At 35.4% G+C, this 27489-nt stretch overlaps 1 protein-coding gene across 2 annotated transcripts; it reads right to left on the bottom strand.

Moving 5' to 3' along the window:
* Positions 1-211: 211 nt before the first annotated feature.
* REL (REL proto-oncogene, NF-kB subunit) lies at positions 212-27449 on the bottom strand. 2 transcript variants are annotated; one of them, XM_044264019.1, is made up of 10 exons: positions 27312-27449; positions 17561-17703; positions 16903-17051; positions 12300-12391; positions 5730-5870; positions 4519-4623; positions 3749-3961; positions 3031-3099; positions 2846-2917; positions 212-1440 (listed from the first exon to the last, which is right to left on the bottom strand). In XM_044264019.1, exons 1-10 carry the CDS (start codon positions 27319-27321, stop codon positions 650-652), a joined length of 1785 nt encoding a protein of 594 aa, XP_044119954.1. In that variant the 5' UTR covers positions 27322-27449; the 3' UTR covers positions 212-649. The 2 variants fall into 2 exon arrangements, with proteins under 2 accessions (XP_044119954.1, XP_044119955.1); XM_044264020.1 differs by having other exon boundaries at positions 2846-2914.
* Positions 27450-27489: the final 40 nt, after the last annotated feature.

The following is a 27489-nucleotide window of genomic DNA, read 5'->3' as shown; positions in this document are numbered from 1 at the left end:
GAAAGTTCACTTCAACTCTCTTCTGTCCAAGTTAGAATTTTTTTTTAAAGACTTCATTTATTTAAGAGAAAGAGAGTGTGTGTGCACAAGAGCGAGAGGGAGAGGCAGACTCCCCACTGGGCAGGGAGCCTGCTGCAGGGCTGGATCCCAGGGTCCCTGGGATCATGACCCGAGCCAAAGGCAGATGCTTCACTGACTGAGCCACCCAGGCGCCCCCTGCCAAGTTAGATTCTTAAAGATTTAAAAATTCTTGACTTATAATTAACTCTAAGAAACTCCAAGAAGCCTCAGAAAACCCCTTAGGGGTCACCTTGGCCTATGGGTCTCAAAAATAATAATGAAATCATTTTTCTAATGACACAGTCATTACAGGTTTTACCTTAAATTTGCTTCAAAGCAAATATCAGTTAATTCATTTAACTAAGAACACATTAACACCATATAAAAAAAGTATAAAAAGGTGTATTTGGAAGAATTGGAGCCTTGCTCTCATTTTCTCCTCAAAGACAGAATTCCCACTGCGCACAGTATCAGGTCACATGTTTCAAAAAGAAGAAACAGTTATGTCCTCCTAAATTTCTATTTCAGAATTTCCCTATAGGATACTTTCCAGCTTTGAATTCAATATACCCAAACAATCATTTAAGTTTTACAAATTACCTTGAAAAAAATCAAATGCAAATGAGTCACTTAATTGCTCATTCTGCATAGTGCCAATACTAGAATACTGACTATGAACAAAACCATGACTGTTTGGATTAGTACCATTTGATGGTCCTGACTCATTTATCATACTGTTATCTGTACAGTTGAAGTCAGATCTCTCAAATGCCTCTGACTGTGGAACAAAAGCAGCCGTACTGGAACCAGTGCCGGCTGGCATACCGGGAGAGGACATCTGATGGAGCTGTCTCAAGTCTCTTGGGTCTAACACTGAATTACATGAGGGGTTTTCAAGATTCATGCTCACAAGTCTCGGATTATCATTCTCCCTCATGCTGTCACTACTAGGTGTCATCATATTCATAGGGCAATTCGGCAGCAGGTTGCCATCAGAAATACCATATAAATCAGCTGGTGACATGGATGGTGCTTCCATTCTGCCTATGTCATTTGCATTGTTATAAATACAAGCATTAGAGGCATTCAGATCACTCTCAAGAGGCATTTCCAGATATTGCGAGATACCTTGTGGATGAGAGGAAAGTGTCCCTGTTGAAAAACCACTCAGTGGATTCGTACTAACTGCACGTGAGGTAGGCTGGGCCCCACCTGACCAGCTTGAAGAAGGTGGAGACACCATTGAAGGTATGGGTGGAGTATGCTGTGACAGTGCATTTGAGATGGATGCAGGTGAGGAATAGTAGGAATCTCCTTGACTTGAAATGCCGGAAGTCCTGGGTATTTCTGTCAAAACTGCACCATGAGAAAAGTTTGATTCTGTGGGGAGGAAATGTATTTTTACAAACTGAAATGAAAGTATAAAAAACATTATCTCTAAATTAAACTTGCATATAAACATACTGATAAAGAAAATTTCCAAGCAAACTGATGTAACATTTTGGTTAAAAATATTAAATAGCACCAAATTATTGTAAGAGCCCAAAGCTGAATTCTGTAACACTATTTTACAAATACCTATAAAATAATTCTGTTAAGTTATCTTGTCAGAGATAGCTTCATTAAATAATGAAAATTTAGCTTCTGAGGCCCTATAAAGTGAAAAATAAATTAGAATTTCAGGGATGCCTGGCTGGTTCAGTTGGTAAAGCATGCAAATCCTGATCTTGGGGTCGTGAGTCTGAGCTCCAAGCTGGCATAGAGATTACTTAAAAAAATAAAGCATTTAGAAAAAATCAGAATTTCAGTTAATGGGAATCTAAATAGCCAAAATAATTTCATATTCACTACTTTTAGGAGAAAATAGAGGGATGGAGGAAATGCTCATTAGGGATGATTGAAAAATACACATAACTTGCTAAGATATATTAAGACATAACTCTAGGGGCACCTGAGTGCTTCAGTTGGTTAAGTGTTTAACTCTTGATTTCAGCTCAGTTCATGAGCTCAGGGTTGTGAGACTGGGCCTGGAGTTAGGTTCCCCACTGGGCATGGAACCTACTTAAGATTCTCTCTCTCCCTCTGCCCCCTCTCCCCTTTCTCTGTCACTCTCTCGTCAGGTCTCTAAAAAGAAAAAAATAGATATATATATATAATTCTAAGGTACTATAAAATTCCCAGTCAGGTAAAAATTAAAGATTCTGTATTTATTTATATAGTAAATCACTGCTATACATACTAAAAAGCACAGGTTTAAGAATGTAAAGGGAAGAAAAGACTTCTAGTTAAATAACCCTGGTTTGATGATTTAAACCAGAAGTTCACAACTTTTTTTTTTTCTGTAAAGGGCTGAATATTTTATGGTTTGTGGGCCATACAGCCTCTGTTGGAACTACACAATTCTGCCACTATCATGCAAAAAAAGTAGCCACAGACAATATGTAATCAAATGAGCATGGCTCTGTTCCAGTGAAGCTTTATTTTTAAAGATAGGCAACTCGCCAGATCCAAACCATTTCTTCCATGACACACTGTAATTAAATAAAATTACCACCATATGAACAAATGTAATTTCTCAAACAATAAATCCCAAAAACATAATCATAGTTTCCAAGAGGACCTTAAGAAGTGGAGGAGATCAATTCATTTAATATTCAAAGCATGAAAAAATTGTGGGAATGGAAAATAGCAAAGAAGCAGTTTTTATTCCTAAGAATCGAATTCCAATATATTGGGCAAAGCACTGGTCTTTTGACCATAAGGAATACTCTGTAGGATAAAATACCTTTTTTGATGAATCTTCCTTCTCCAGTTGATCCTAGGGTAACAGGTCTAGGTCTTTCAGGAAAATTAACTGCTGTGATAAAGTTTTTCCATTATTAAGCAATTTAAAAAAGAACATCAGTTAAAATTTGGAAAACTGAAAACCCAAAATCTATTTAAATACAAATCAATCCAAAGTACTCTTACCACAATCTTGCCACAGTTTCTGGAAAAGTAGAGTTGTTTTTTGTTTCTTTGCTTTATTGCCATAAGTATCTAGTTAAAAAGAAACCAGGAAAGCATGTGAATCATCATAGGTTTATGCTGTTTCTCCTTTAACAAATAAATAGGTATTGTATTCCCATAAGGTGCGTTAAACAAATGTATATGATCTGGATTTAGTAAGTGTTACAGAATGTGTCCCAAGTCAGTAGTAAAGGGTATAATACTCATCTTGTTTTCTTATAACACCTATAAGACAACAATATCAACTAATGCAATAAGGGCAGATAAGGACAAAACCAAAACCACTCTGAATGGCAAGCTTTCCAACTATAAAAAGGGCACAATAAGGACAAAAACAGAACTTCAATCTTGTGTAGTTGACTTAGAATTGCAGTTAATCTGTGTGAAATCAAGGTTTTTATATATATGTAAAATAGAGAAATGCATAAGCATATACAAAAAAAAAAAAAAAACAGAACTTCAAATATACAATAAATTTTGATAAACAGTTCAGATACTCTGAAATTATTCTAGATTCCTTTCCAAAGAAAGAGAGGCAAAGAGCAGAAAAATCAATTGATTAAAAAAAAACTGAAAACTTTCAGGAAATAAAATGTAAATTGTGAATAAACCTTACTGTATCCAAATATATCTTACAAGAGAACTAACTTTAAGAAACATGACCACCAAGAAGTCATACCTTTTTCATCTGGCAGATATCTAAAATCCATAGATTCACTAACTTCCTGGTCAGAAGGTCTCCGCAACTGCATTTTTACTGTCACTGGTTCTGTTATCGCTCTGCAATATGGTGGAGTCTTAAAAACAATGGCTACTTGACGGTGTACATCAGCTTGTGAAAAGATACCTTTTGCTTCCCAGTCGTTCAATACAAACCGAACTTCTATGTCATCTAGTGAATACGAAAGCAAAGGAATAGCAATGGAAAACAAAATCCATCTATTAATCTAAAATATAGACGGTCCCTAACTGATGATGGTTCAACTTCACAATTTTTGGACTTGATGGTGGTGCGACAGTGATATGCATTCAGTAGAACATGTATTTCAGATTTTGATAAAGATCAAAATCAAAATCCAGGCTAGGGATAGGCTGTATGACACTCTGAAGATGCTGGGCAGTGGCAGCAAGCCCCATCAGCGACATGACCAGGAGGGTAAACAACAGATACACTCACAACTGTTCTGATTTTCACTTTCAGTACTTTCAGTTTTCAATAAAATTATGTAAGTTATTCAACACTTTATTATAAGTAGACTTTGTGTTAGGTCATTTTACCCAATTGCAGGCTAATGTAAGGGCATGTTTAAGGTACACTAAGCTAAACTATGGTTTTTGGTACATTAGATGTATTAACTGCACTTTCAATTTAAGATTATTTTCAATTTACAGTGAATTTATCATGGTATTAGATCTGTATATTCTAAATTCAATGAGACAAATAAGTACCTTTCTGAACTTTGTCACATAGTAGAAATATTTCATCGCCGCCTCTGACACTTCCACAGTTCTTGTTTACACGACAAATCCTTAATTCTGCAGTATTAGGAGCACCTAAATATAAAGGATTGTTTTAATGGGTTTCTGCATTAGTAGTATTTTTTATTCCTTTTTCATGGTGAGAATACTAGGGAAACAATTTACAAGACAGATAAAAGCTTTAGTGTATACATAAATTAAGGACACTACATTAATCCTTTATAGCTGTACTTTTCCTTTCTAACTACACTCCCAACCTGGTTTATAGCCTTGTGACTTCATTTCTCAGCAATGATAGATCCTCCACTTAAATCTGATTCCTTCAATCCATTCATACACTGTCACCAGATTAAATCTTAACTATAAGCCTATAGCAATGCAGTTTTGTGCTTTCTATTAGGAATATAATTTCAGTAACTCTCCCTGGCAATTCAAAGTTCTCCATGATGAGGATACTCTGATCCACCTTTATAGACCTATGTCCCACTATGTTACTATAGGCAAAACAGGCAGTAATATACCATGAATGAATGCATACATAAGAGCAAATACACACACGTGCACACAAACACAAAAACTTTGAGGGAAATTTCACAATCTTTTAAAACTACAAATATCCATATCCTTTGATCTAGCATTTGCCAACATTTCTACCTCTGTAAAATTATGCTAGAGACATATTTGCACAAAATATGCAAATTTACTGAAGTACAATTTACTGAAGTACAATTTGTTGAGGAAAAAAATTAAGAAGGAAACAAACCAAATATATTATAATAGGGTAATGAGTTAATAAAATTGTGATAGAGCCATATAAGTAAATAACGCAGCTACTGAAGAGAATAAGGCACCCAAAAGGGGAAAAGGCTCAAGATACATTGCTAAGAGAAAAAAATTTTTAAAAAAGGATCTATGATGTTTTTTTTATGTTGCCAAAAGTATATTGTATGAATGACAGTGATGATGTATTTTTATATATAAAGAAACTGGTGAAATATGTACCTAGGGATAGTGATTGTCTTTGGAGGAGGAGATCAAAGATGTCTTCTTCTTGCTATTTCAGTAATGCTTGAATTTTTCTTATAATGAACATACTCTTTCTCTAACTGCCAAAATACTTAATAAAATTAAACTAAAAAAAAAAAGCTAATGCTACAAATAGAAGAAAATAAAGTACTTACGGTTGTCATAAATTGGGTTAGAGACAACAGGAGGTAGAGCCATTGTCAAATTACCATGTTCATCGGGGAGGAAAACTTGAAAACATAATCTCACCACATTGAGGTCACAATCTTCGGTATCAAACACCTGCTGTTCTGGGACTAAATAGTAAATTTTTTTTAAGGATGTAAAATAGTCACATAGAACTAAAATCCTGCTAGGTCCTCCTCCCTGCCCAACATACTCAATAACCCTAAATAGCATGCAGTCTATACTAACAAGATAGAACAGTATACAATCTCAAAAGTGCCTTTTATCATTATAATATGTAGTCACTAACACTATTCACTAAGTTATGTGCATGGTCAAGAAGTAACTATCCTAAATCATCTGAAATTTAGAACAGAACACCTAACTTACAGTAATAAAAAACCAAATTTTTACAAATTGCAGGTTATATAAAACAGAAAAGGGAGAATATAACTCTGTATGAGAGAATGTAAATGTGTATAAAAATTACCATCATCCCCATTTTCTAGATGAGAAACAGATTTTTTTTAATAAAGATTTTATTTATGTATTTGACAGACAGAGATCACAAGTAGGCAGAGAGAAGGGGGGAAGCAGGCTCCCTGCTGAGCAGAGAGCCCGATGCGGGGCTCGATCCCAGGACCCTGGGATCATGAGCTAAGCAGAAGGCAGAGGCTTCAACCCACTGAACCACCCAGGTGCCTCAAGAAACAGATTTTAAAGAGATGAAATTACTTCTCCAAAGTTCCACAGATAGGAAGTGGCAGAGAAGGAAGTCATACTAAGAAGTCAGTGAATCCTGAACCCATGCTCTTGAAAACTGAACTCTAATTAGAAAATTTTACACATGTTTACATGTTTTGTATAAAGGTGACATATACAGAAATATCTACTAAATTTCAGAATAGTATCTTAGGGATTAAATATTAAGAAGATAATAGATGATATAAGGTAGCTAGCGAGTTTCCATAAAAAAATTTTATGTCCAAATTAGGTTTGCTTTAAAAAAACAAACAAACAATGCTATAGCAGGAAAAATTTGCAGTTTTGAAAAAAATATAAAAACCTTTATGACAGATATAATGTGATGACAGTTTGTTAAATTGATATCTGAAAAGAAATCTAGTTCTAAAAGAAAACATTAACCACATTTTCAAATAATATAAGCTGTAGGAATAAATCATAACAGAGTCCTATTTTTTAAAAGCGTAAAATACACAATTATGTGAAAACTTTCATTTTTCAGAAAGTATTAAAATTTGAAATACTAAATTTGAAACACTGTTAAAACCCAAATTCTTTAGTCTTACAGGCAGTAGCAAAATGACAGTAGAATTTTGATTTTGACTTTTTATTTAAACTATGCTCACAGTCTCAGCAGCTATCACAACATTTAAAATATTCCCATTAGTATTCTTAAACCAAGCATTTTAAGGCATCTACAAGAACTTATCTTTTCAAATAGAAGGTCAAAATATACACCTGCGATGTAGGTGTTGGTATCATATCATAATATGACATAACAGGTGTGGCTGAAAGGGGCTTATTACAAATAACAAAAGATACTCCTTTCAGGTTTTTTGCTGTTATCACTTAGCAAGAGTTTTAGGAGTTCTTTGCCGGGAATGGGGGTGAAGAGCAAACATCTATTTATTATAAATCCCAATATCACAAAAACCCAGAGAGGTAAGTTCATAAGAGACCTCTTTTTTTCTAGATAGAGACTGCCAATTTTGTAGGATGTCATTAACAAAATGTGAAGTTGAGATAAATTCTCAATAGCCTATAGAGGAAAAATAAAAGTGTTCAGGTTCTACTGAAGAGGGAAGATCCGGTAAATGCCCAATACTCTGATTGGGCCCTGAAGGAGCTATACCTTAGGAGTTAAGAATGAACTGAAAGGGGGCATCTGGGTGGCTCAGTGGGTTAAAGCCTCTGACTTCGGCTCAGGTCATGATCCCAGGGTCCTGGGATCGAGCCCCACATCAGGCTCCCTGCTCAGTGGGGAGCCTGCTTCTTCCTCTCTCTCTGCCTGCGATGTCTGACTACTTGTGATCTCTATCTGTCAAATAAATAAATAAAATCTTTAAAAAAAAAAAAAAGAAAGAATGAACTGAAAGATACCAGATCAGTAATTGGTCATGAAAAGTTTGTGACATCTGTTGCATCATTTAATGCATCGGTTGTCTTCTGAGATGCATTTCATGCTCATTGTGGACAGGATCTATGATGAAACTGAGTTATATTTCACTTTGGTACCAAATAGTGTATTTATATTAAATATCTTCATGACTAAGTGCCTTGAGATAAAAGTCTTCTACTTCTGTGCAGTAGGTTACACATCTTAACTACTTATGTGCATTCATTCCTTCAATGGGTTTTTATCTCATTTAGTCATTATAGTCCTAGCTTGTTCTAGGTGCTTTTGGTAAGTTAGTGTATAAAACAGACCGAAATTCCTGCCTTTGAGGAGCTTATATTTCTGTGAAGAAAGACCAACAATTAACAAATTTACTAGATAAGTGTATTATATAATTTATTAGATAATGAAAAGTGCTAAGGGGGAGTATCAGCAATGTAAGGAGTTTGGGAATCCGTAGTTGGAGGCAACAGGTTATAAATATAAATAGATGGTTAGAGTAGGCCTCATTCTCTATTCTTATGTAGTTTCCATAATAGAAATAGATTGTTATATGTTATTGTTTTCCTAGAATGTTGAAATAAAACCTAAAATGTACATCTCTAATACGAAGCAAAACAAAATCTAATTTCTCTAAAAAAACTCAAAACACTAAAAACTGATTTAAATAACCTGAACTCAGAGGTAGAATTATCCTTTCTTTGATTGTTTATTTTATTTTTGGGATCTGCAAGTTCACATTCTACCACTTAACCTAGAAATTTGTCAGAGCTAAATTGATACTTTTTCATGGCTGTATCACTTCATGTACAGATTTCTGCTGTACTGTAAGAAACCATCTGACTTGGTTTTTGTGATATATATTTATGATATATAGAAACAAAGGAGTTTCTCAGTTCTCCTGGGTTTAAAAAAAAAAAAAAAGCCAATGGAACTGTAAATGCTTAGCAGAATAGGATCTACAAATTCTGATTCATAGACTGATGCTATCCCATGTGACAGTCTGTTTTCTAGAGATCAAATATCATGTGAAAATACAAAGACTATTAAAAATGATTCTTATTTTGGGGCACCTGGGTGGCTCAGTGGGTTAAGCCTCCGCCTTCAGCTCAGGTCATGATCCCAGGGCCCTGGGATTGAGCCCCGCATCGGGCTCTCTACTCAGCAGAGAGCCTGCTTCCCCCCCCCCCTGCCTACTTGTGATCTCTGTCTGTCAAATACATAAATAAAATCTTAAAAAAAAATAAAATCTGTTTCTCATCTATAAAATGGGGATGATGGTAAATTATATATACATTTATATTCTCGCATACAGATTTATATTCTCCCTTTTCTGTTTTATATAACCTGCAATTTGTAAAAATTTTGTTGTTTATTACTGTAAGTTAGGTGTTCTGAATGATGGTAAGTAGAGCTCTGAAGTGATTCCTACTGGCTTTAGAAGGATATTTCTGCATGCAGTGTATAAAGTGTTTGGAAGATGATAAAAAACAGAGGCAGGACCACAGGTTTAGGGGCTAACAATAGTCCAGGCTTCAGGCTACAAATGATGTAGGCTTACATTCCTCTGGAAAATGGAAATGGACTGAGAGATGGTCAGGGTAGGGTGAACAACAGAGATTTGCGGGAACAGTGAGGGGTTTATGAAGAGGACTAGTGGCAGAGAAGGCAGGAAAGATATGTTGGAGTTACATGTCTAAGACTTTCAATTTAGGGCCATTTAGTTTTTAAACTTTTAAAGAAGCCATTCCAAATTCTTAATCAGAATAATATGCTGAAAGCACTATTCTAAGATTACTCTAACAGGGTGGGGTGGATTCCACAACTCAAATTGTGAGATAGTCCTTCAACTAGAGAGACCAAAAGGGTTATGGGGAAGAAATGGATGTTACAAAAAACAACACAACAACCAAAACCACAAATACTGTGACGGCCCAACTGGCAGGACTGCTCCATTCCCTAAGTCTAAATCCACCTAGGTAGCTCAGTAGAGATCATAAGCCTGGTAGCTAGGTTCCCTGTGTTCAAATCCCAGCACCACCACTTACCAGTTCTATGATTGAGAAAATTACTTAACTTTTCTGTGCCTTCACTTCCTTCTTTTCAAAATGGAGATAACAATAGACCCTACCCATAGGTTGCTGTAAGAATTAAATGAAATAAGGGATGCCTGGCTGGCTCAGTTGGAAGAGCATGTGACTCTTGATATCGGGGTTGTGAGTTTGAGCCCCATACTGGGGGTAGAGATTACTTAAATAAAGAAAGAAAAAAAACTTAAAAAAATTTTTTTAAGTAAAATAAAATATGCAAAGCACCTGTTTTGTACTAAGAACTATTCTAAGTGCTATATGATTATTATTAACATCATGCCTGGTTCTGGATTGGTAAAAAACAAAAAACCTAAAAATATTCTAGAGGGCCCATCTGCTTCTTGACTCCTGCATCTTCCTTTCTGAATGCCTTTTCCACTGGAGTCAGGAGACCGAGACTTGAACTCTAGCTCTGCCACCTGTACTTGCTACATAATTTAGGAAAATTACATAACCAAAGCTTTAGGATTCTCTTCTAGAAAGCAGTGCTGCTGTAATGACTAAATATATAGCATACATAAAACACTTAACATTTACTCCTTGACACAGAAAAAATACTTAATACATGGTAGCTATTATTTATGATCTTCTCGTTTTATACTACATGATCCCTTATTTATACTACATCTGGACTTAGATGGACTCTTTATAAGTTTGGGGTTTTACTTTAGCGATGAAAATGGGCATATTCCTAACACAGAAATTTTCCACTTTTGAATATTTATCCTAGGGGTACCTGGCTGACTCAGTCTGAAGAGCAAGCAATCCTAGATCTCGGGGTCATGAGTTTGATCCCCATGTAGAGAGGACTTAAATAAAAAACAAAAACAAAAAAACAAAACAAAACCCCAACATTTATCCCAAGGAAATAATCACACCAGAACTCCATGTATATATGTTCAGTGGAGTTTTTTAAAATAAAACGAAAATAACCTAAATGTTCATTACAGATGGCTAGTTAAATAAACTGGTCTATCCAAACAGTAGAGCACTCTGTTAAAAAGTAAAATAGATTTATAAGTACTAACATGGCAAAATATTTAAGATCTATTCCTATGTGAAAAGAAAAAAGCAGCAGCAGTGTGGCATGGTTCTATTTATATAAAAAAATACATGCATATAGTTGTGTATACAGCTGGATATTTACTGTTTCATAGATTTTGCTGGATAACAACTGTAAGCACTCTGTATTGTTTGAACAAATGAATGACTACACCAAGCTAAATGCTGGCATCCTACACTACAGTAGTCTCCATTGTAAAAACTATGAGATGCTAAGCTCCTAAATTAGGGAGACAGATATACATGTATAAAGGAAACTCTAGAAAAATACACACCAAAATTAACAGTCATCTGCTCTGATGAGGAAAACTGAAGGGGAAGAAGGCCCACCACCTGTTTTTCTAAATAAAGATTTTTTGGAACACAAACAAGCTGATTTGTTTAGAGCTCTTTGTTTAGAGCATTATACTAAGCAGTATAAAAAATAAAGACCTAGGAGAAGAGATGCAGACATTATGGTTCATAAAAACACAGTACTTGGTTATGAACATATTCCTTAAATTATCTTCATAACCCTTAAGTTATTTTTATATATCCAGGAAAAACACAAACCAACAATATGAGGAGATCTTAAATCTATTTAAGAGATCTGTTCTTTGAAAATGTTATAGTTGTTCAGTTCCTGCGTTATGCCTATTGAAGTAGCTGCAGAAGACATTACAGTGGACACTACCCTAGTGTGGGTGCCAGCATTAAGCCTGGTATAATTATTCATCTTCTCAAACAACACAGAGTGCTCACAATTGCCAGGCACTACACCAGATCACACTATCCTCGACAAAACCCACTAACCAGTAAATACCTAGCCTTATATACAAATATACTATGAAGGTATTTTGTATAGCTTCTACTATTTCTATATGTCTTCTTCCACACTGGGATTAATTTAAATTTCGCTCTTGAGTATGACCTTGATTTAAATAACCTCATGCAGAGAAGGTAATGTATACTGTCTGCTGGAGTGGCAAATGGAAGGCCACATTCAAAAAGAAATCAGGACATTTGTGAGGTTTTCTTATAGAATACAATGTACCTCTCCATGGATACCAGAAAGCCTTGTTTGTCAGAGAATTTTTTTTTCCCCAACACTATGAAAGGTTTTAAATTTTCTTCATTCTTCAGATACAGGTATCTATCAGCAAGCAGAAGAGTGATCACAAAACTTAAGAACAGCTTCTAAAGCACAGGTTCAAGACACAAACAGAATTAATTTGCACAAATAGGTCAATATGCAAATAACAGAAATAATTCTCTCAGACATTACTTACCATTGAAAGGATTGATTCCTGCCCTTATTCTTGAAGTAATAGCTTCTTTTACTTCTTTTTTCTTCACACAACGAATACCCAAATTTTGAAAACTAAAAGGAAAACAGAGCTTTCAAACTGTATTATAGTTGAACACAAGGACATATAAATGAAGTTTTACCAAAAAATACTACAAAAATCAAGGGTACATTCTATGCTTATGTCAAATACACCAAAACAGATGAACATTAACAGGAAAGTAAAACTGACCTCCCAAGCAAAAAAGTTGTAAAAGGAGGCCCACAGGTATGTTTTGCTGAGCCCATAAAAGTGTTGCCTGTATTAAAAAAAAGCACACACTCTACTATCATTTAACAATCCAGTAATTGCATATGAACATCTTGATTTCTGGCTTCTCTTGAACATTCGAAAGGTCTGGACACAGCAGAGTACAGGAGCACCTCGATGGAGCCGATCACCTGCGGCCCGTTTAATCAAGGCTCTTCAATTTACCACAAGTCCTGCTAGTCCTCTCACACCTGATCTATTCCACAGACAAAAAAAAAATTGATTTTTGAGCCCTGACTTCACTACTAGTAGCAGTGGAATGTGTCTTATGCTATATTACATGAAGTTATAATAATCATTCATAAGAAAGCACTGAAGTGTCTTCTTTTAAATTAGAAAGATGTTTAATATGAACGATAATATTTAGCAAAAGTTTCAAAATGCCATTTATGGAAAACTTCTCAAAAGCTACAAATATTACTAGTTTGCATATCTGTAGCACAGATGAAGGTGGGGGGAACTCCCCTACCACCACCAGTCATACTTGTTCCCACATGGAAAAACCATGACATCATTAAAGCTGGGTGGGTGTGAATAAGGAAGCAAAACTTGGTTATAATAACATTACTATTTGTTCAAACTTCACATGGCACTTGGGCAACAGGAGGCTGCCTGCCTCCTTTGCTCCTCTCCATGCTCACAGGGCCTTATGTTTATGCTCTGCACCTTCACCATACTTGTCTTTTTGTTAGCTCCTAAAGTATCTTTGGCATTTCTTTCCTTTCTCTCCAATAATTAAAAAATAAATCTTGAATTCATAATCCTTTTTGGAAACCCTGAAACCCATAATCCTCTTCCTCAAAAGTATTCCACTTCTTTGAAAGATTCACACCTTGGTTCTCACTTTTTCTTTGATGAAAGATTTTAAAGAATTATTTATTTTACTATATTTATACACTACTTAATTTCGTTTCATCTGAAAAATTGTATTTGACTGCTATTCATAGAATATTAGAAATGAGAGATTTTTGAAATTCTGACACAAGGAAACCAAGGATCATGAAGATTATCTGAAACTATTATTCATTCATTCATGATTCAGTCATTCAACAAATTTTGGGATTCCTACTCTGTACAAAAAACTCGAGAAAATAATGGGCATTACAATCCCTCTCCTCATGGAGCTAAGTCTAGTGCAGAGGTTTGCAAACTGTGGCCCATGGACCATACTCGGCCCACCACCTGTTTTTCTAAATAAAGATTTTTTGGAACACAAACAAGCTGATTTGTTTACACATTGTCTATGTTGTGCTTTCATGCTACAACAGAAATGAACAGATGCAACAGCGACCATATGGCCTGCAAAGCCTAAAATATTTATGATCTGGCTCTTAACAGAGAAAGTTTGCTGACCTCTAGCCTAGTGAAGCAGACAGATCAATATTAAATAATCACATGCAAAAAATGCTAAACTGAAACCATGACAAGTTTTATTAAAGGAGACATACACTATGTCATAGAAACCTATGACAGGAGAGAGTTGATCAGTTCAGGAAGGACAGAGAAGCTTACTGTACAAAGTGGTACTTAACATAAACAGAGATGAACTAGGGGAAGAGGAGAGTAAAGACTTCAGGCAGAAGGAACAGAACAAGCAAAGGCTCCTACAGAAGAGTCTGGTGAGCACAGGAAACTAGAGGAAGGTCTCTGGGACTGGAGTATGGACTTCAAGGAGAGCACAGGATGAAGGTTACAAATACAAGCAGACCCTGTGAAACTTGTGGGCCAATAAGGAATACTGCCCTTATTCCAAGAGCCACATAAAGCCATTAAAATGTTTTAAATGGGAATATGACAGTCAGATTTGTATTTGAAAAGATCACTCCAAATAAATTAATTTTTAAGAAAGTCACCTTGGCTAAAGTGGAGGACAGAGCTGGGGGGAAGAGGTACAAAGAGAGTTGATGCAGGAAGACCAGTCAGGGGTTTATTGTGGCAGCCTGCATTTGGACCATGGGTAGTGTGATGATGGAGATCAATAAGAGCAGTGTACAGATTCAAGAACTATTTAGGAAGTACCTGTTAATGAATTCAATGTGTGTGCCTGGGTGAGGGGCGCGAGGATGATACTCGTGTCTGGGGGCTTTTACAGCAACCCCTGAGATAAGGCACACTGGAAGACCCACTGAGAAGAAAGAAGTACTATCATGGAAAAGTCAGGGTTTGGGGCATATTCTAGTTGAGGTGCTTTTGATATATTTAAGAGAATATGTCAAAAAGACAATGAAAATACCATTCTCCACTGAAAGGAACCAGGGCTCCTTAGAAATAACTGATTTCAGAGCTGGGGCAAGAAAAGTACAAGTAAATCCTGAACACTTTGCTGTGTCAGAAAGTAAAGAAGTGCCCCAAGAAAGACAGAAGCATATCAAAAGGACATAGGAAGCAGGCGGAAAGGGCCTGCATTGGTCAAATCTGGGCCAATCTGCACATCAAAATAATAATGCCAGTAATGGACTAGATAGAGTACACTGAATATAAAAATCCATGGGTCTACAGTGGTATTTTTTTTTTTAATGGGGAAAGGAAAAAAGGGAAAGTTTTTCTTTGTAACAGAATGCCAATTAATATTGCCAATGGAAAAGACTAATATCCCATGTCTCCTGAAGGGATATTTTGAAAACAACATAGTACCCCCTCTGTAGATTTCTCATCCAAAATGTTTCATGTTAACATGAAAATATTATTCATGTTACTCATATTAACATGAATATAAACAAGCAACCATTCAGACTAATTCAGACTAATCCACATTCAACAATCTTCAAAACAAGTAGCCTAGACTCTTCAAAAAAAAAAAAAAATGGTAATGTCAGGAAAGACCAAAAAAGGCTGAGAAACTATACTAAATCAAAGGAAACTTTAATAATCGTGACAAGTAAATAAACACGACAAGTAAATACAGTGTGTGATCCTTAACAGGATCCTGAACTGGGCAGAGAAGCAGGTGAGCCATAAAGGGCATTACTGGACATAACTAAGAATTTAACTGTCTGTAATTAAGACTGAGAAGGAACAGCCAGAGAAGTAGGAAATAAAACAGGAGAGTTTGTTCTCAGAGAAATCAAGAAATGAGAATGTTCCAAGAAGGGAGTGGTCCACAATGTAAAATAGTGTTGGGAGGTACCAACATATGTGTATTACTAGATATTTTTTGTTTTGTGTTGTTATTTTAAGAGGAATATTTTTAAGGCATATTTTCTAGATAGTTACTGTTAATATATAGGGAGGTTACTAACATTTTCCTCATTGTAATTAGGTTCATTTTTCCAAAGGTAATGCATGTTCATTATAAAAGATGAATCACAGAATAAACACAAGTTAAAAGAAAAACATAAAACCCCAGTCTTACCCACCAAGAAACAACTACTATTAATACCTCAGTGTATATGCTACCAAGTCTATGTACACATACGCTTTTTAAGATTTTTTTAATCACATATGCTGTTTTAAAACCTATTTATCTAACATAGTGTGAATATCTTTTTATACAAAGAGATATTTGCAATGTTATTTTTAAGGCTATATAGGAGTACACTGCATGGATGTACCAGATTGTCTAACGGATCCCTCCTTGTTTATTATTTTGATTGCTTCTAACTTTTTGCCATTACAAAATAAGCTGCAATGAACATCACTATAGCTAAATGTCTGAACATGCTTAATTTTTTCCTGAGGATAAATTCCTAGAAGTAGAATTGCTGGTTCAAGAGACATTCATATTTTTCAGGCTTTTCCTATGTAGTTGTTAAAGTGCCTACCAGAAGGATTTTATTAATTTATACTATCACCAACATGATGAATGGACCCATCTTCTGGCAGACTCACCAACACCAAGGTGTTACATCATTTTTCTTATCTTAGGACTACCATCATGTTACTTTTATACTTGTCCTTTTCTAAGTAATAACTCCAGGTTTCCAGCTGGTTTCCCCATATCTGATAATTTTTAACTATTAATGAAAGGACAGTAAAAATATATGCAAGAAAATTTTTCAGAGATTGTTCACACTAAGAAAGAAAACCACAACATAAAATAAGTTTAGGTTTACCTTTAGTAGCAATAAGTAAGTATTCTTGCTACCCTGATGGGCTGTGTCTACTAATAAAGAATAAAAGGGAAGTTCTAATATAAGAGTTAAGAAAATTTAAATGTCTACTACAGTAAATAGAAGAATGAGAAATCACTTTATCCTGTTAACAGATGTACATGTGCAGGAAACAGAGAATCCTCTGCTTATCCTATTCCTAAAGATGTCTGTGGCTGTGTACTTACAATAAGGGTCTGCGTTCTTGTCCAAATTCTGCTTCATAGTAGCCATCTCTGCAGTCTTTTCCTACTAAATCATGAGGATGAGGTTTATATGGGTCGTTTTTTGTTACTAATGTAATTCTCACTTTTCCTTTTCCATAATAGTTCATAATCTGAAAAAAGGGGGAAATTAAATATGTGATTCATAAATTGATCCCATTCAGAACTGACCTACTAAAAGAGAGTTCAATTTATATAATGCAGTTAGCACTAGATAAATAAAGTCCAACTGACTGGCAAATACAGTTTGGATGCAACTTTCCAGGGAATATCAGAAGGGAAGAATTTACCTCTCCATTCCTTGGCATATTATTTTCTGCCCTGATTTCAACTGGTTATATCATCTGATTCTGTTTGTTTTCTATTAAAACAAGTTATACCAAAATATTATCATGGAGCAAGAGAAAATAATTGGATGTTGGGTCGCCGAATGCCATGCTCTTATATTCACAGTCATGTCATAAATATCCCTTGAAAATATATATTTAAGCCACAGTGGAAATGAGAGCACACTGTTAAGAAACTGGTCCTTTCATGTGATTGCTATAGATAAAATATGGAGCAATTAAAAAAAATATGGAGCAATTAAAAGTTAGATACATACAAGAGAAGGGTCTATTACCTGGATAGATGGGTATGTCCGGTTGTTGTCTGTGCTGTGCTCCCCTGGAATGCTGCCTGCTGATCGCCCTTCACATTTGTATCTAAAACGCATGCCCCTCTGCCTGGGCTGTTCAATGATCTCTATACATGGGTTATAGCCACCTGAAAATTTAAAAAAAGGAGGAGGGTAGATTACAATAATAGTAATAATGGATTGGACCATTTTGTTTTTTTCAAAATAGCAGACTAAAAAATTTTCCCTCCCAATATTAAATAATAGGTTGAAATGTAATTACCCAAGATTGGATGGTAAAGGTGCCTCTTCTCCCATTCATACTGAGCTCCTATACAGTGTTAACACAAGATTACTCAAATCATATTCATTGGTTAGCACTTTATCATTTAATATCAAGAGCTAATGCCAATGTGAAGTTCTGAGATCCCTACTTCAGAGATACTCACTTCACACGTAAGACCAAGTACAAGGATATTCCTCAAGATTCCCCCAGGAGGGTAAAGAAGATAGTCTTCGAAAGTACAATATCATACTCCAAAATAAGTTGAACTGCTTGATTTTACCTTAGACTCCTAACAGTGGACTGCTACTTGAAAATGAAAATGCATTTAAATCCTTGCAGAAAGAATATCTGAGTTTTTTTTTTTAATCTCCCCTAGAATCTTAAAGGATTAATACACAGAACATCTAACTAAGTTCCAGAAGTATTCATTTTAAACTCAACAGAATTTTCAATCAGTTCCATCTAAATCTCTTTACTGAAGACACAACAGAGGAAAGAAAATTACTCACTTTCTATAACAAATGTGATTCAAAATATGAACTTTAGAATGAACTGATCTATACAACATGGATGAATTCTATATGTTATACACCTGAAACTAATGTATATGTCAACTATACTCCAATTTAAAAAAAGTTGAGCTGACTGAAAGAAGCGAGACCAAAAGAGCACATCCTGTAGGATTCCATTTATATAAAACTCTAAAATATGTAAACGAATCTATAATCAAAAAAAGCAGATCACTGACTGCCTAAGAAAAAGGGTGTGGAATGGATGGGGAAACTTGGGGGATGATGTATATGTTAATTATCTTGATTGTGATGATGATTTACAGGTTGTATTCATATGTCAAAAACTATCAAATTGCAACTTTAAGCATGTGCAATGTATCATGCATTAATTATATGCCAGTAAAGTTGTCTAAAACATATGCATCTTTACCCTTCTCACTATCCATATTATAGAAATGAAAAGTTCAATGAAGACACTCAAGTATACTTACAAGTAGGGTACTTGGCAATGTATCTATTTCAGGGGTATAAAGATGTCTTCCACTTTAAAAAAACCCATTTTCCTTCCATCAGTTAAGTGATTTTTAAATTCCTACAATTAGATAATCCATTTCTCTGATTAAAGACTTACCCTCTGTTAGAATGCAAATAAATCTTTAGAAAGGGTAATACAATGGGTCTTACTGGTACAGTGTTAGGAAGGAGCCTTTTGGGTCCTACTTTGCCATATCTTAATAGCAAGGATCCTGGCAATGTATCTTCTAAGTCTCCTAATCTATAAAATGGGAATAATAGTAATAGCACCTACCTTATAGGGGTTTTGTGAGGATTCAAGGTAGTGTGTGTTCAGTTCTTAACAAGCATCATGCCTATGACAAATACTCGATAAATATTGTCTACTATTGTTTCAGATAATTTCTTGAAAACAATGATTTATAGTAATATCATGATGGTGTAACAACTGGTACTTTCAAGAATTTTATAGAACAATGAGGCAAAACCACCAATTATTAGACTACAGAAGAGTCCAAAAAAACCAAAATTTTGTTTATGCTAACGAGATTGTGCATAAAATGATAGAGCAAAAGAGTCAGGCATGCCTATGTCAAAAACAAAGGAAAAAGAGTTAATGAAGCAAAAAGGTAAGGAGAGTAGAGAGGAAGGCCTTCTAGTAAAAGGGAACAATGTGTCCAAAGCTGGGGCAGCACAAAAGAAGAGTTTTAAAATGACCAATGAAGCCACAGTGGAAGTGGATTACACTTCTACCTTTAGAACCAAACGCTGAAGGACATTTGTAATCTGTACAAATGGGTTCAAAGTACAGAGGACATTAGGGATTTGGATTTTAGTTCATGAGTGACAACGAATCAATGAATGGCTTTCTGCAGGGGAATCATATGATCAGGCTGACATTTTATTTTTTTAAAGATTTTATTTATTTGTTTGACAGAGAGATAGTGAGAGAGAGAACACAAGCAGGGAGAGTGGCAGAGGGAGAAGCAGGCTCCCAGCTGAGCAGGGAGCCCATGTGGGTCTTTATCCCAGGGCCCTGGGATCATGACCTGAGACGAAGGCAGTCGCCCAACCAACTTAGCAACGCAGGCGCCTCTGGACTGACATTTCAGAGCGAGGATTCTGATGGCAGTGGACAGGTTGAAAAGAAAGGAGACAGTATGATGATCGGGTTAGAGGCTGTGACAGTACTGTGGGCAACGGTGAGGGCAGATCTGACATCTAGCAGTGATAACAGGAGTGAAGAATTCTTTCAATAAAATTGACAGTTCCTAGCGACTGACTGAACATTAGGGTTAAGAGCAAGTAAAGAATCATTGAAGCTCCACAGTTTCTACTTTGGGTTACTGAGTAAAGATACTATTAGAGCCAGGTAAAACTGACTTTAATCTAATCACATTCATAACACATATTTTATTGAAAAATGTAAGGCATGCAGATGGGTATTTCAATGTCACATACTTATATATCCTTGTATATTATGAATAACTCAAATTCACATTTCACTTCAAATATTTTACATCCTCATATGTCATTGCAGGAGAATTTGAAAGAAAGTACATTTTCCTCTCAATAGCTCGAAATACTCAACAGAATTTTTTAAAGTGATATCTTAAATAATGTATGTGGTTTAACTAAAGGTCAAATAAATCCCTGCCCACTACTTACTTAAAGGTGTCTTGGTGGGAAGTTGTTACAGAATTACATCATTAATGGTAAGTAGCTAACTTTTGGGGGAAGGGTGAATAAAAGTGCTAGGCTCATAGTGATTTTTCACATATGTCATTGGTTACACAATGCTTCTTTAAACTAGAAAATGTTTGTGAAAAAAAGTCTCTAGACAAGAGAAAAGCAGTTATTGAAAGAGAAAATAAAATGATTTTTATAGGTTTAAAGTTATAATAATGGCAAATATTAGTGATTGTATAAAATCAAGTACTTTAAAAAAAAAACTTTGAAATCCAGTCTTCCTATTGTACAAGCTCATTATTTATAAAAAGTCTCATGATCAACCAGGTAATATTTTATTGTAATATTTCACATTTCCCCAGCTGGAAATAATCTCCCCCTCCTCTAAATTATCATAGTATTTTGTTTATGGCAATTATTCCAAATAACTATAATTTAGGGAAGACTCACTGTTTTATTTCTTCTTGAAAAAAAAACTACTTGTTCTATTTCTTTTCAAGCTACTTGAAGGCAGGAATTGTGACGTACTCATCAGTGCCTTGCACATAGATATTCAGTAAATATTTGGGGAGTGAATAACTGAAAATCTAAAAATCTTTTTGTTTGTGTAAATTATACCAACAGCAAAGGATAGTAATTGTGATTAATCATATTTTCCCTATTAGGTTCCACTACTATGGAAAAAAATAGTGCTCTGTAGGTATTAGAACTGCTACACTTTTTACTCTTTATACCTATTCATAGTCTAATTTATCTGTATTTTATTGTAAAATATCTCCCAGCTATTAATCGTTTATATCATGCATAGTATAATATACCAGTCACTTCCTTCCTCAGCACTGTTTTAAAGGGCCTTTCTTCCTAAAGATAGAATGTTGAACTGTAGTCTTGTATGGAGTAGAAGGTAAAATGTAAATCAGAGAACTGTAGGGAAAATAAGTTCTCCTAACTAAGAATATCTCGAATCACTATAGGTCTGAAAAGTACTAAAATTTCTCCAAAGTGGTTCTAAGCAAGCTGATTACTGTACTTTTTTTAAACCAATACTGCAAAGTTGGGATTGACCCCTACCTTTTAAACAATACTGTAAAATGCTAATACTGACCCAAATAATATTTCAAATACAGCCAAAATGTTTGCAAGATATACCTATGTTTTTATTTTCACTTAAGCAAAAAAGAATGCTATTTCAGTTTTTAAGATTAAAAAATTGTATTGAAATACAAGTTAAAAATGGAGCTTCAATTGTTGGAAATAAACACATTAATTAAAACCTTATGGCTAGCACCGGGAACCAGCATTAATTGTTCAGGAAAAAATTAATTACAGTAATTATAATACTGTTTTAAAGTACTTTACATATATTCTCATTTGATCCTCTCAACTTTAATCTTCATAAAAACAGAACAGGAATTATTCTCCCATTTTATAGGTGATAAATTTAAATTATTATTATAAAAAGGAAATTATGAATGACATTAGCAAATATGATAGCTGGAATCCCAATGGATAAAATTAAAAAAAAAAAAAAGCATAAAAACAGCCGGGGGTAAAGTCAGAATAACGTTACAGCAAATAACCTAAAATAAATACAACTTAGTTTAAGAAGATAATGCATCTTGCCACAGGCAAGTGAGTATTTAGATCCAATGAAATTCCTGGAAGAGTTCATAGTGGGGTGTATACCAGAATCATTTTGGAAGCTTTTTCAAAAAACACACGTGCCCTGATCCCACCTGTGATCTGCTGAATAGAAACAGAAATCTATAAAGCCCCAACATATTTCTGAAAAAGCCTTCCAAGCAATTCTAACACACTCCTGATTAAGAACCATTGCCCTAAAACATAAAGAAGCTTAAAGAATCACATATCCAGAGAAGCAATCCAAAAATTCACGTACAAGTATGGGCTGGATGACAGACAAACCAGGCAGAGGAAATCTGACAACTTTTTTTTTTTTTTTTTAATTCTGACAGCTTTAACTCCTCTTTCTCTCCCACTCTAAAAAGCTTAGCCAAATATAAGCAAGGGAAAAAAGCATTATGATAGGGATCACCTTTAATCACATTGATCTATTTAAAAGGTAAATTGTTTACAAAATTAATATTGTGATTATCATCAGTAACATTTCTTACAATACGGCAAGCAAATGATCACACACTAATGTGTCAACACCACAGCTGAGAATAACTGCAGACTGCATCTCCCTCGCAAAAGTACTGGATAATAGAGTACCTGAAAGCAGAAGGAGCAGATGGAGCTAACAATATACACTTTTCTAACAATATAGACTTTTCTAAGTATCACTTTCACTTACTCTGGAGAAAAAGAAAATGAGATCTATTCATCATTCCTCAAACCTGGGACCCCAACTGAATCATGGCGGTAAGCTTCCTTACCTTAAGACACACTTTTTCCATTTCTTCTAATTATGATCAAAATTTAGAGTAACCATTTCTCACATACATAGAATGGCATTCAATTAACAAAAGGGCAATGAAAACTTAAGCCTATTCCCACATGCTAGAAAAAGACTAACACAGAAGGTACAAAAGAAGTCAAATGAAGGATAAGTTATAACAATCAATTATCAAGACATTTTTGATTTACTTTCTTTTCAGAATGTTTACTATCATTGAAGTGGACAAAGGAAAAAAGGTACGCTGCCTCCAAACATCACTGTCAAATTCTTCTCCACTAGTTTAAAAATGCAGAAAACCATTTCAAACTGTTTAAAAGTAAATGGACATTCTTATATATTCTTTTTTTTTTTCATTCTCATATATTCTTGAAAGACTTTCTATCTAGCATCTGTTCTAGTCTATTACAATTTTTCAAGGTTTCACATTCTAGAATGTCAGGATACTCAAACAATAGTGAGTGCCAATTACTTCTAGTAGCTCTTGTTTCCTAGATGTCTAAGTCTCCAAACAGCTCCACTATATAAGAAAACTAACATTTAAGGGCATGAATTGTCTCTGTTGTTCCTCAAAACAAGATGCTGTAGTAGTTATTCTCATTTTTATATCACAGAGTGGTAGAACTGGAATAAACCAGGTTCATTATGGGCTAAAGTCCAGATTTATTCCAGTATCTGAGGCTGCCTCTCAAATAAGTCTTAAGCATCCACGTAAGGGAATTTTCAGAGGAGTATTTGGCTGATGTATGCACCAGAAGGTAAATAAAAGATGCAAGAGTTGCACAATAGAGATTCCACTGTGGTGGGGAGAGAGAGAATCTTGAAAAAAAAAAAAATGTTAACTTCCAGAATGAAAAAGTAGAGAAATATTTAATATCTGTTCCAGATTACTCAGGTATTTAATCAACTTAAAAGTAAAAGGCAGTACCAACTGATCTGTCTTGATTAAGACTTCCAGATTCAAAAATAAAAATTACAAGATGCCTACCTAAACATGAATTAAACAAATTTTTTTAGTGTAAGTATGTCCCATGCAGGTATCCGGGTCACGTGCCTACAAACCCAATCACATGCAGAGAATACAGATGAGAGAACGACAGAACAAAAGGAAATTCTGAGCCTCTTACATTGTATTTGGGAAAGATACTACACAGAACCCAGACATTCCTGATATCATTTCATCACAATTCCTCCCTAGCCATTTCACTCATTCATTCTCTTTACCCTGTCATGTATCATCTTAATTCTTTTATATAGCTGTTGTCTCTACATTTCATGTGGGGCATTTCAGATATAGCATTTGTGTTTATGGTGTGTAGGCTTCTACCTAAAAAAAGTATTTTGCTTTAGTTGTCAATTCCAGCTTCCAGCTCTGTCATTAATGATTAAGTTGCATCATACCTACACTGATATTTTTCCCCTTACTTAAGAGAAATACTTATAGTTCTCTTGAAATTTACACCAGAGTTGGAAGTAGTGTGGTTTACAAAAAGTTTCTTCATGTACTTCCTATTATATGACAGAACAGAACTATACTAAAGAAAACTGTGAATAAAAATCAATTATCAAATTTTAAAACATTTTACCATACTTACTAGTAAACAGAGCTACCTACATGTGCATAAGCATATTTTGCACTTTCTACAGGAACAATGAGAATCTTTAAATTCAGGCAAAATAGCTAATTTTGGTTACATTAAATGAAACAGAATCATATGTATAGCATAATGACTGCCTATGCATGCCCTACCTGGGACAGGGAACATTTTTCTTAACAATAACTTTTCTAATCAATTGTGTTAAAAGACAGTTAAAAAAAAATGGCAATAACGACAGCTTAATAGAACCCAATCTGTGAAATCCTAAATAATTTATTTGGCAATTTACCTGAACAAAACTTAGAATCATATAAAATCATTCATATACACACTCACACACACACACACACACACACACACATACATATATATAATTTTTATATATCTATAAATTAAATTCCCTGTTACTCATGGTACTTAAGTCATTTTGTTAATGAGATTATGATCTGTTACTTTTACATTCTACGTTTGTTATTTTACAGGTAACAAATCCGGCTACACATACCTATTTACATATGACATCCGGTGAGAAAAGAAGAAATGGTCTTAAGTGCCTGGTAGTCAATAAAAATACTTTTTGAGGTTTTAATACTACTTTACTACAAATAATCTAAACTAGACAGTGATAACTAACTAAGCAAAAATTTTTCCCTATTACTCTTTTGGTTCAATTACTGTTTCAAAACAATTAGAATTTATAATTTACTGAATCTTCTTCTCTAAGGCCTTTACAAGTGACTAAGAAAAATACTCTCAGATTCCTTTTTAAAAATTTCTTTGGCAGTTTTCAAACAACTAAATTACAACTTAAATAACTTGTCATATTTTATTTTATTTTATTTTTTTTATTTTTTATTTTTTTTTAAAGATTTTATTTATTTGTCAGAAAGAGAGAGAGAAAGCACACAAGCAGGCAGAGAGGCAGGCAGAAGTGGAGAGAGAGGCAGGCTCTCCACCAAGCAAGGAGCCCGATGCGGGACTTGATCCCAGGACCCCAGGATCATGACCTGAGCCGAAGGCAGCGGCTCAACCCACTGAGCCACCCAGGCGCCCTGACTTGCCATATTTTAAATAGTCCCATTTTAATGTAACTTCAGAAAAGGCAAAAAAAAAAGATAATTACCCTACAACTTTTCATTCCTTTAATTTTTTTTCCCCTTCAATTTAGAGAATCAGTCCTCACAACAGCACAAACTATAGTGCCATTAAACAAATTTAAATCGTATCATATTTTTAAATGATTTAGGTCTTACGTTATTCTCTGTGTAAATGGTTCTTTTCTCTTTAAAAGAATTAGAAGTATTACACTCATGCCACAAATTAATGAAATTTGGTTAAATTGGCAGCAGTCTGACCTTTTTTTATAACGCGTCTGACCTTTTTTTATAACGCTTACCATTCTTGACTACTTTCATACAAAATCTCTGTCAACCAATAAATTAGCCAAATATTTCAGATCATCTTTGGGCTTTCAATCTAAATGTGCTTTTAAATTATAAATTTACAAAATTATCTGAAAGTTTGGGGTCACTGAAGTGGGTAAAGAGAAAGTTGAAATATTTTAAACTACACTTGTATTCGCACATAAAAAACCACAGACAAACTGAAATCAAATGTCATGTGAACCACCCCAATTTCCTTTTCGGCCTACAGCAGTAGCTATGGCATTGTTCTGCTCAACCCCTTAAAAAAAATCCTTTAATGCTTTCTACTTCCTCTTCTCAGCTAGACATCAGCCTCTGAGGGTCACTGAACCAGGGTCTTGGGAGGACGCGGGTCAACCAGAAACAAGTCCCCCCCAAACCTTCAGCCTCCTAGTATAGCGCTAATTTACCCTACCAGGCCTCCCTGCCTCTGCTCCGTCTGCCGGGAAAGGGCCCCGTGAACCTTGCCAGAATCCTGTAAAGGTCCAACTCAAACACAGTCTACTTGATTTACTTCCCTTTAGGTTACAGGCAGATCTAAACCACGGCTATATATATATGAGACTCCCTCCCTTGCCCTCTAACCTGTTCCTTGGTAAACTCGTCGCCCCCCGCCCCCCGCAGCAAGCGATTTACGCATCTATTAACTGAAAATGAATCGTTACATTAGTGATGTAAAGCTTTCATTTCCACTCCTATTTTAAATTAAGCGCGGATACTCCTTCCCCCTTTCTTCCAACAAAGAAAAAAAAAAATGACTTCTCCGTAAACTAGAAAGTACCCGCTTTATAGTAGAAATCATCCACTTTGTTGAAGCAACATTTCCACTTAAGACCTGTTAAGATAGCACTGGTGACTTTTAAAGCCGCACCTCGTTTTGTACAACTGTCAACACATCAGCGGTCACCTCCTGGCGTTTGATGAAATTAAACTAAAAAAAAGGAGAGCACTCCTGAGGTCTGAAGGTTCTTCATTCCTGCTCTAAAACATAAAACCACCATTTCAATATAAATCAATTTTTAAATATGAGAACTCTCCGTCCTCGTTTAGATTCGTGTTACTTCCCTAATCCTAAAAATCTAGTCGCTGGGAATTTCTAAGGTTCCGGCTCTTATAATGGCATCAAATTACAGAGCAAGACTTTGATTTCGCACGCAAACCCCCGATCCAGGTAACTTTAGGCTGACAATCTGCCAGATGAGACGATTTTAAAAAGACAACGCGCACAACCGAAACCGAGACCCCGACACTCTGAGCTGCAAAGACCCCCGGACAAGGTCCTTCCCGCGGTCGAGTCCCGCGTCTGAGACACTCACCCGAGGCCATGGCTCCGCTCACCGCGCCGCCCCTCCAAGTGTCCTGACCCGAGGCCGCCACAGTCAGCCCGCGTCGGTCCGGCGGCGGAGGGACTCTGCCGGCGGGACCCCCAGTCCCCCTGACCACCCCCGGGGCCTCCTCCTCCTTCCCGCCCTCCTCGGGGTTTGCGGCTCACAC

This window comes from Neovison vison, chromosome 8 (assembly GCF_020171115.1).
Source record: "Neovison vison isolate M4711 chromosome 8, ASM_NN_V1, whole genome shotgun sequence".
Lineage (NCBI taxonomy): Eukaryota > Metazoa > Chordata > Mammalia > Carnivora > Mustelidae > Neogale > Neogale vison.
The sequence above is the reverse complement of the archived record's forward strand: the minus strand, read 5'-3'. Positions and strand labels throughout refer to the sequence as shown.

Coding starts and splice junctions, on each gene's coding strand:
- REL (XM_044264019.1), bottom strand. Junction 5,871..12,299: donor AGGAATCAATCCTTTCAATG/GTAAGTAATGTC, acceptor TTTACTATTTAG/TCCCAGAACAGCAGGTGTTT. Junction 4,624..5,729: donor TAACCCAATTTATGACAACC/GTAAGTACTTTA, acceptor CTTTATATTTAG/GTGCTCCTAATACTGCAGAA.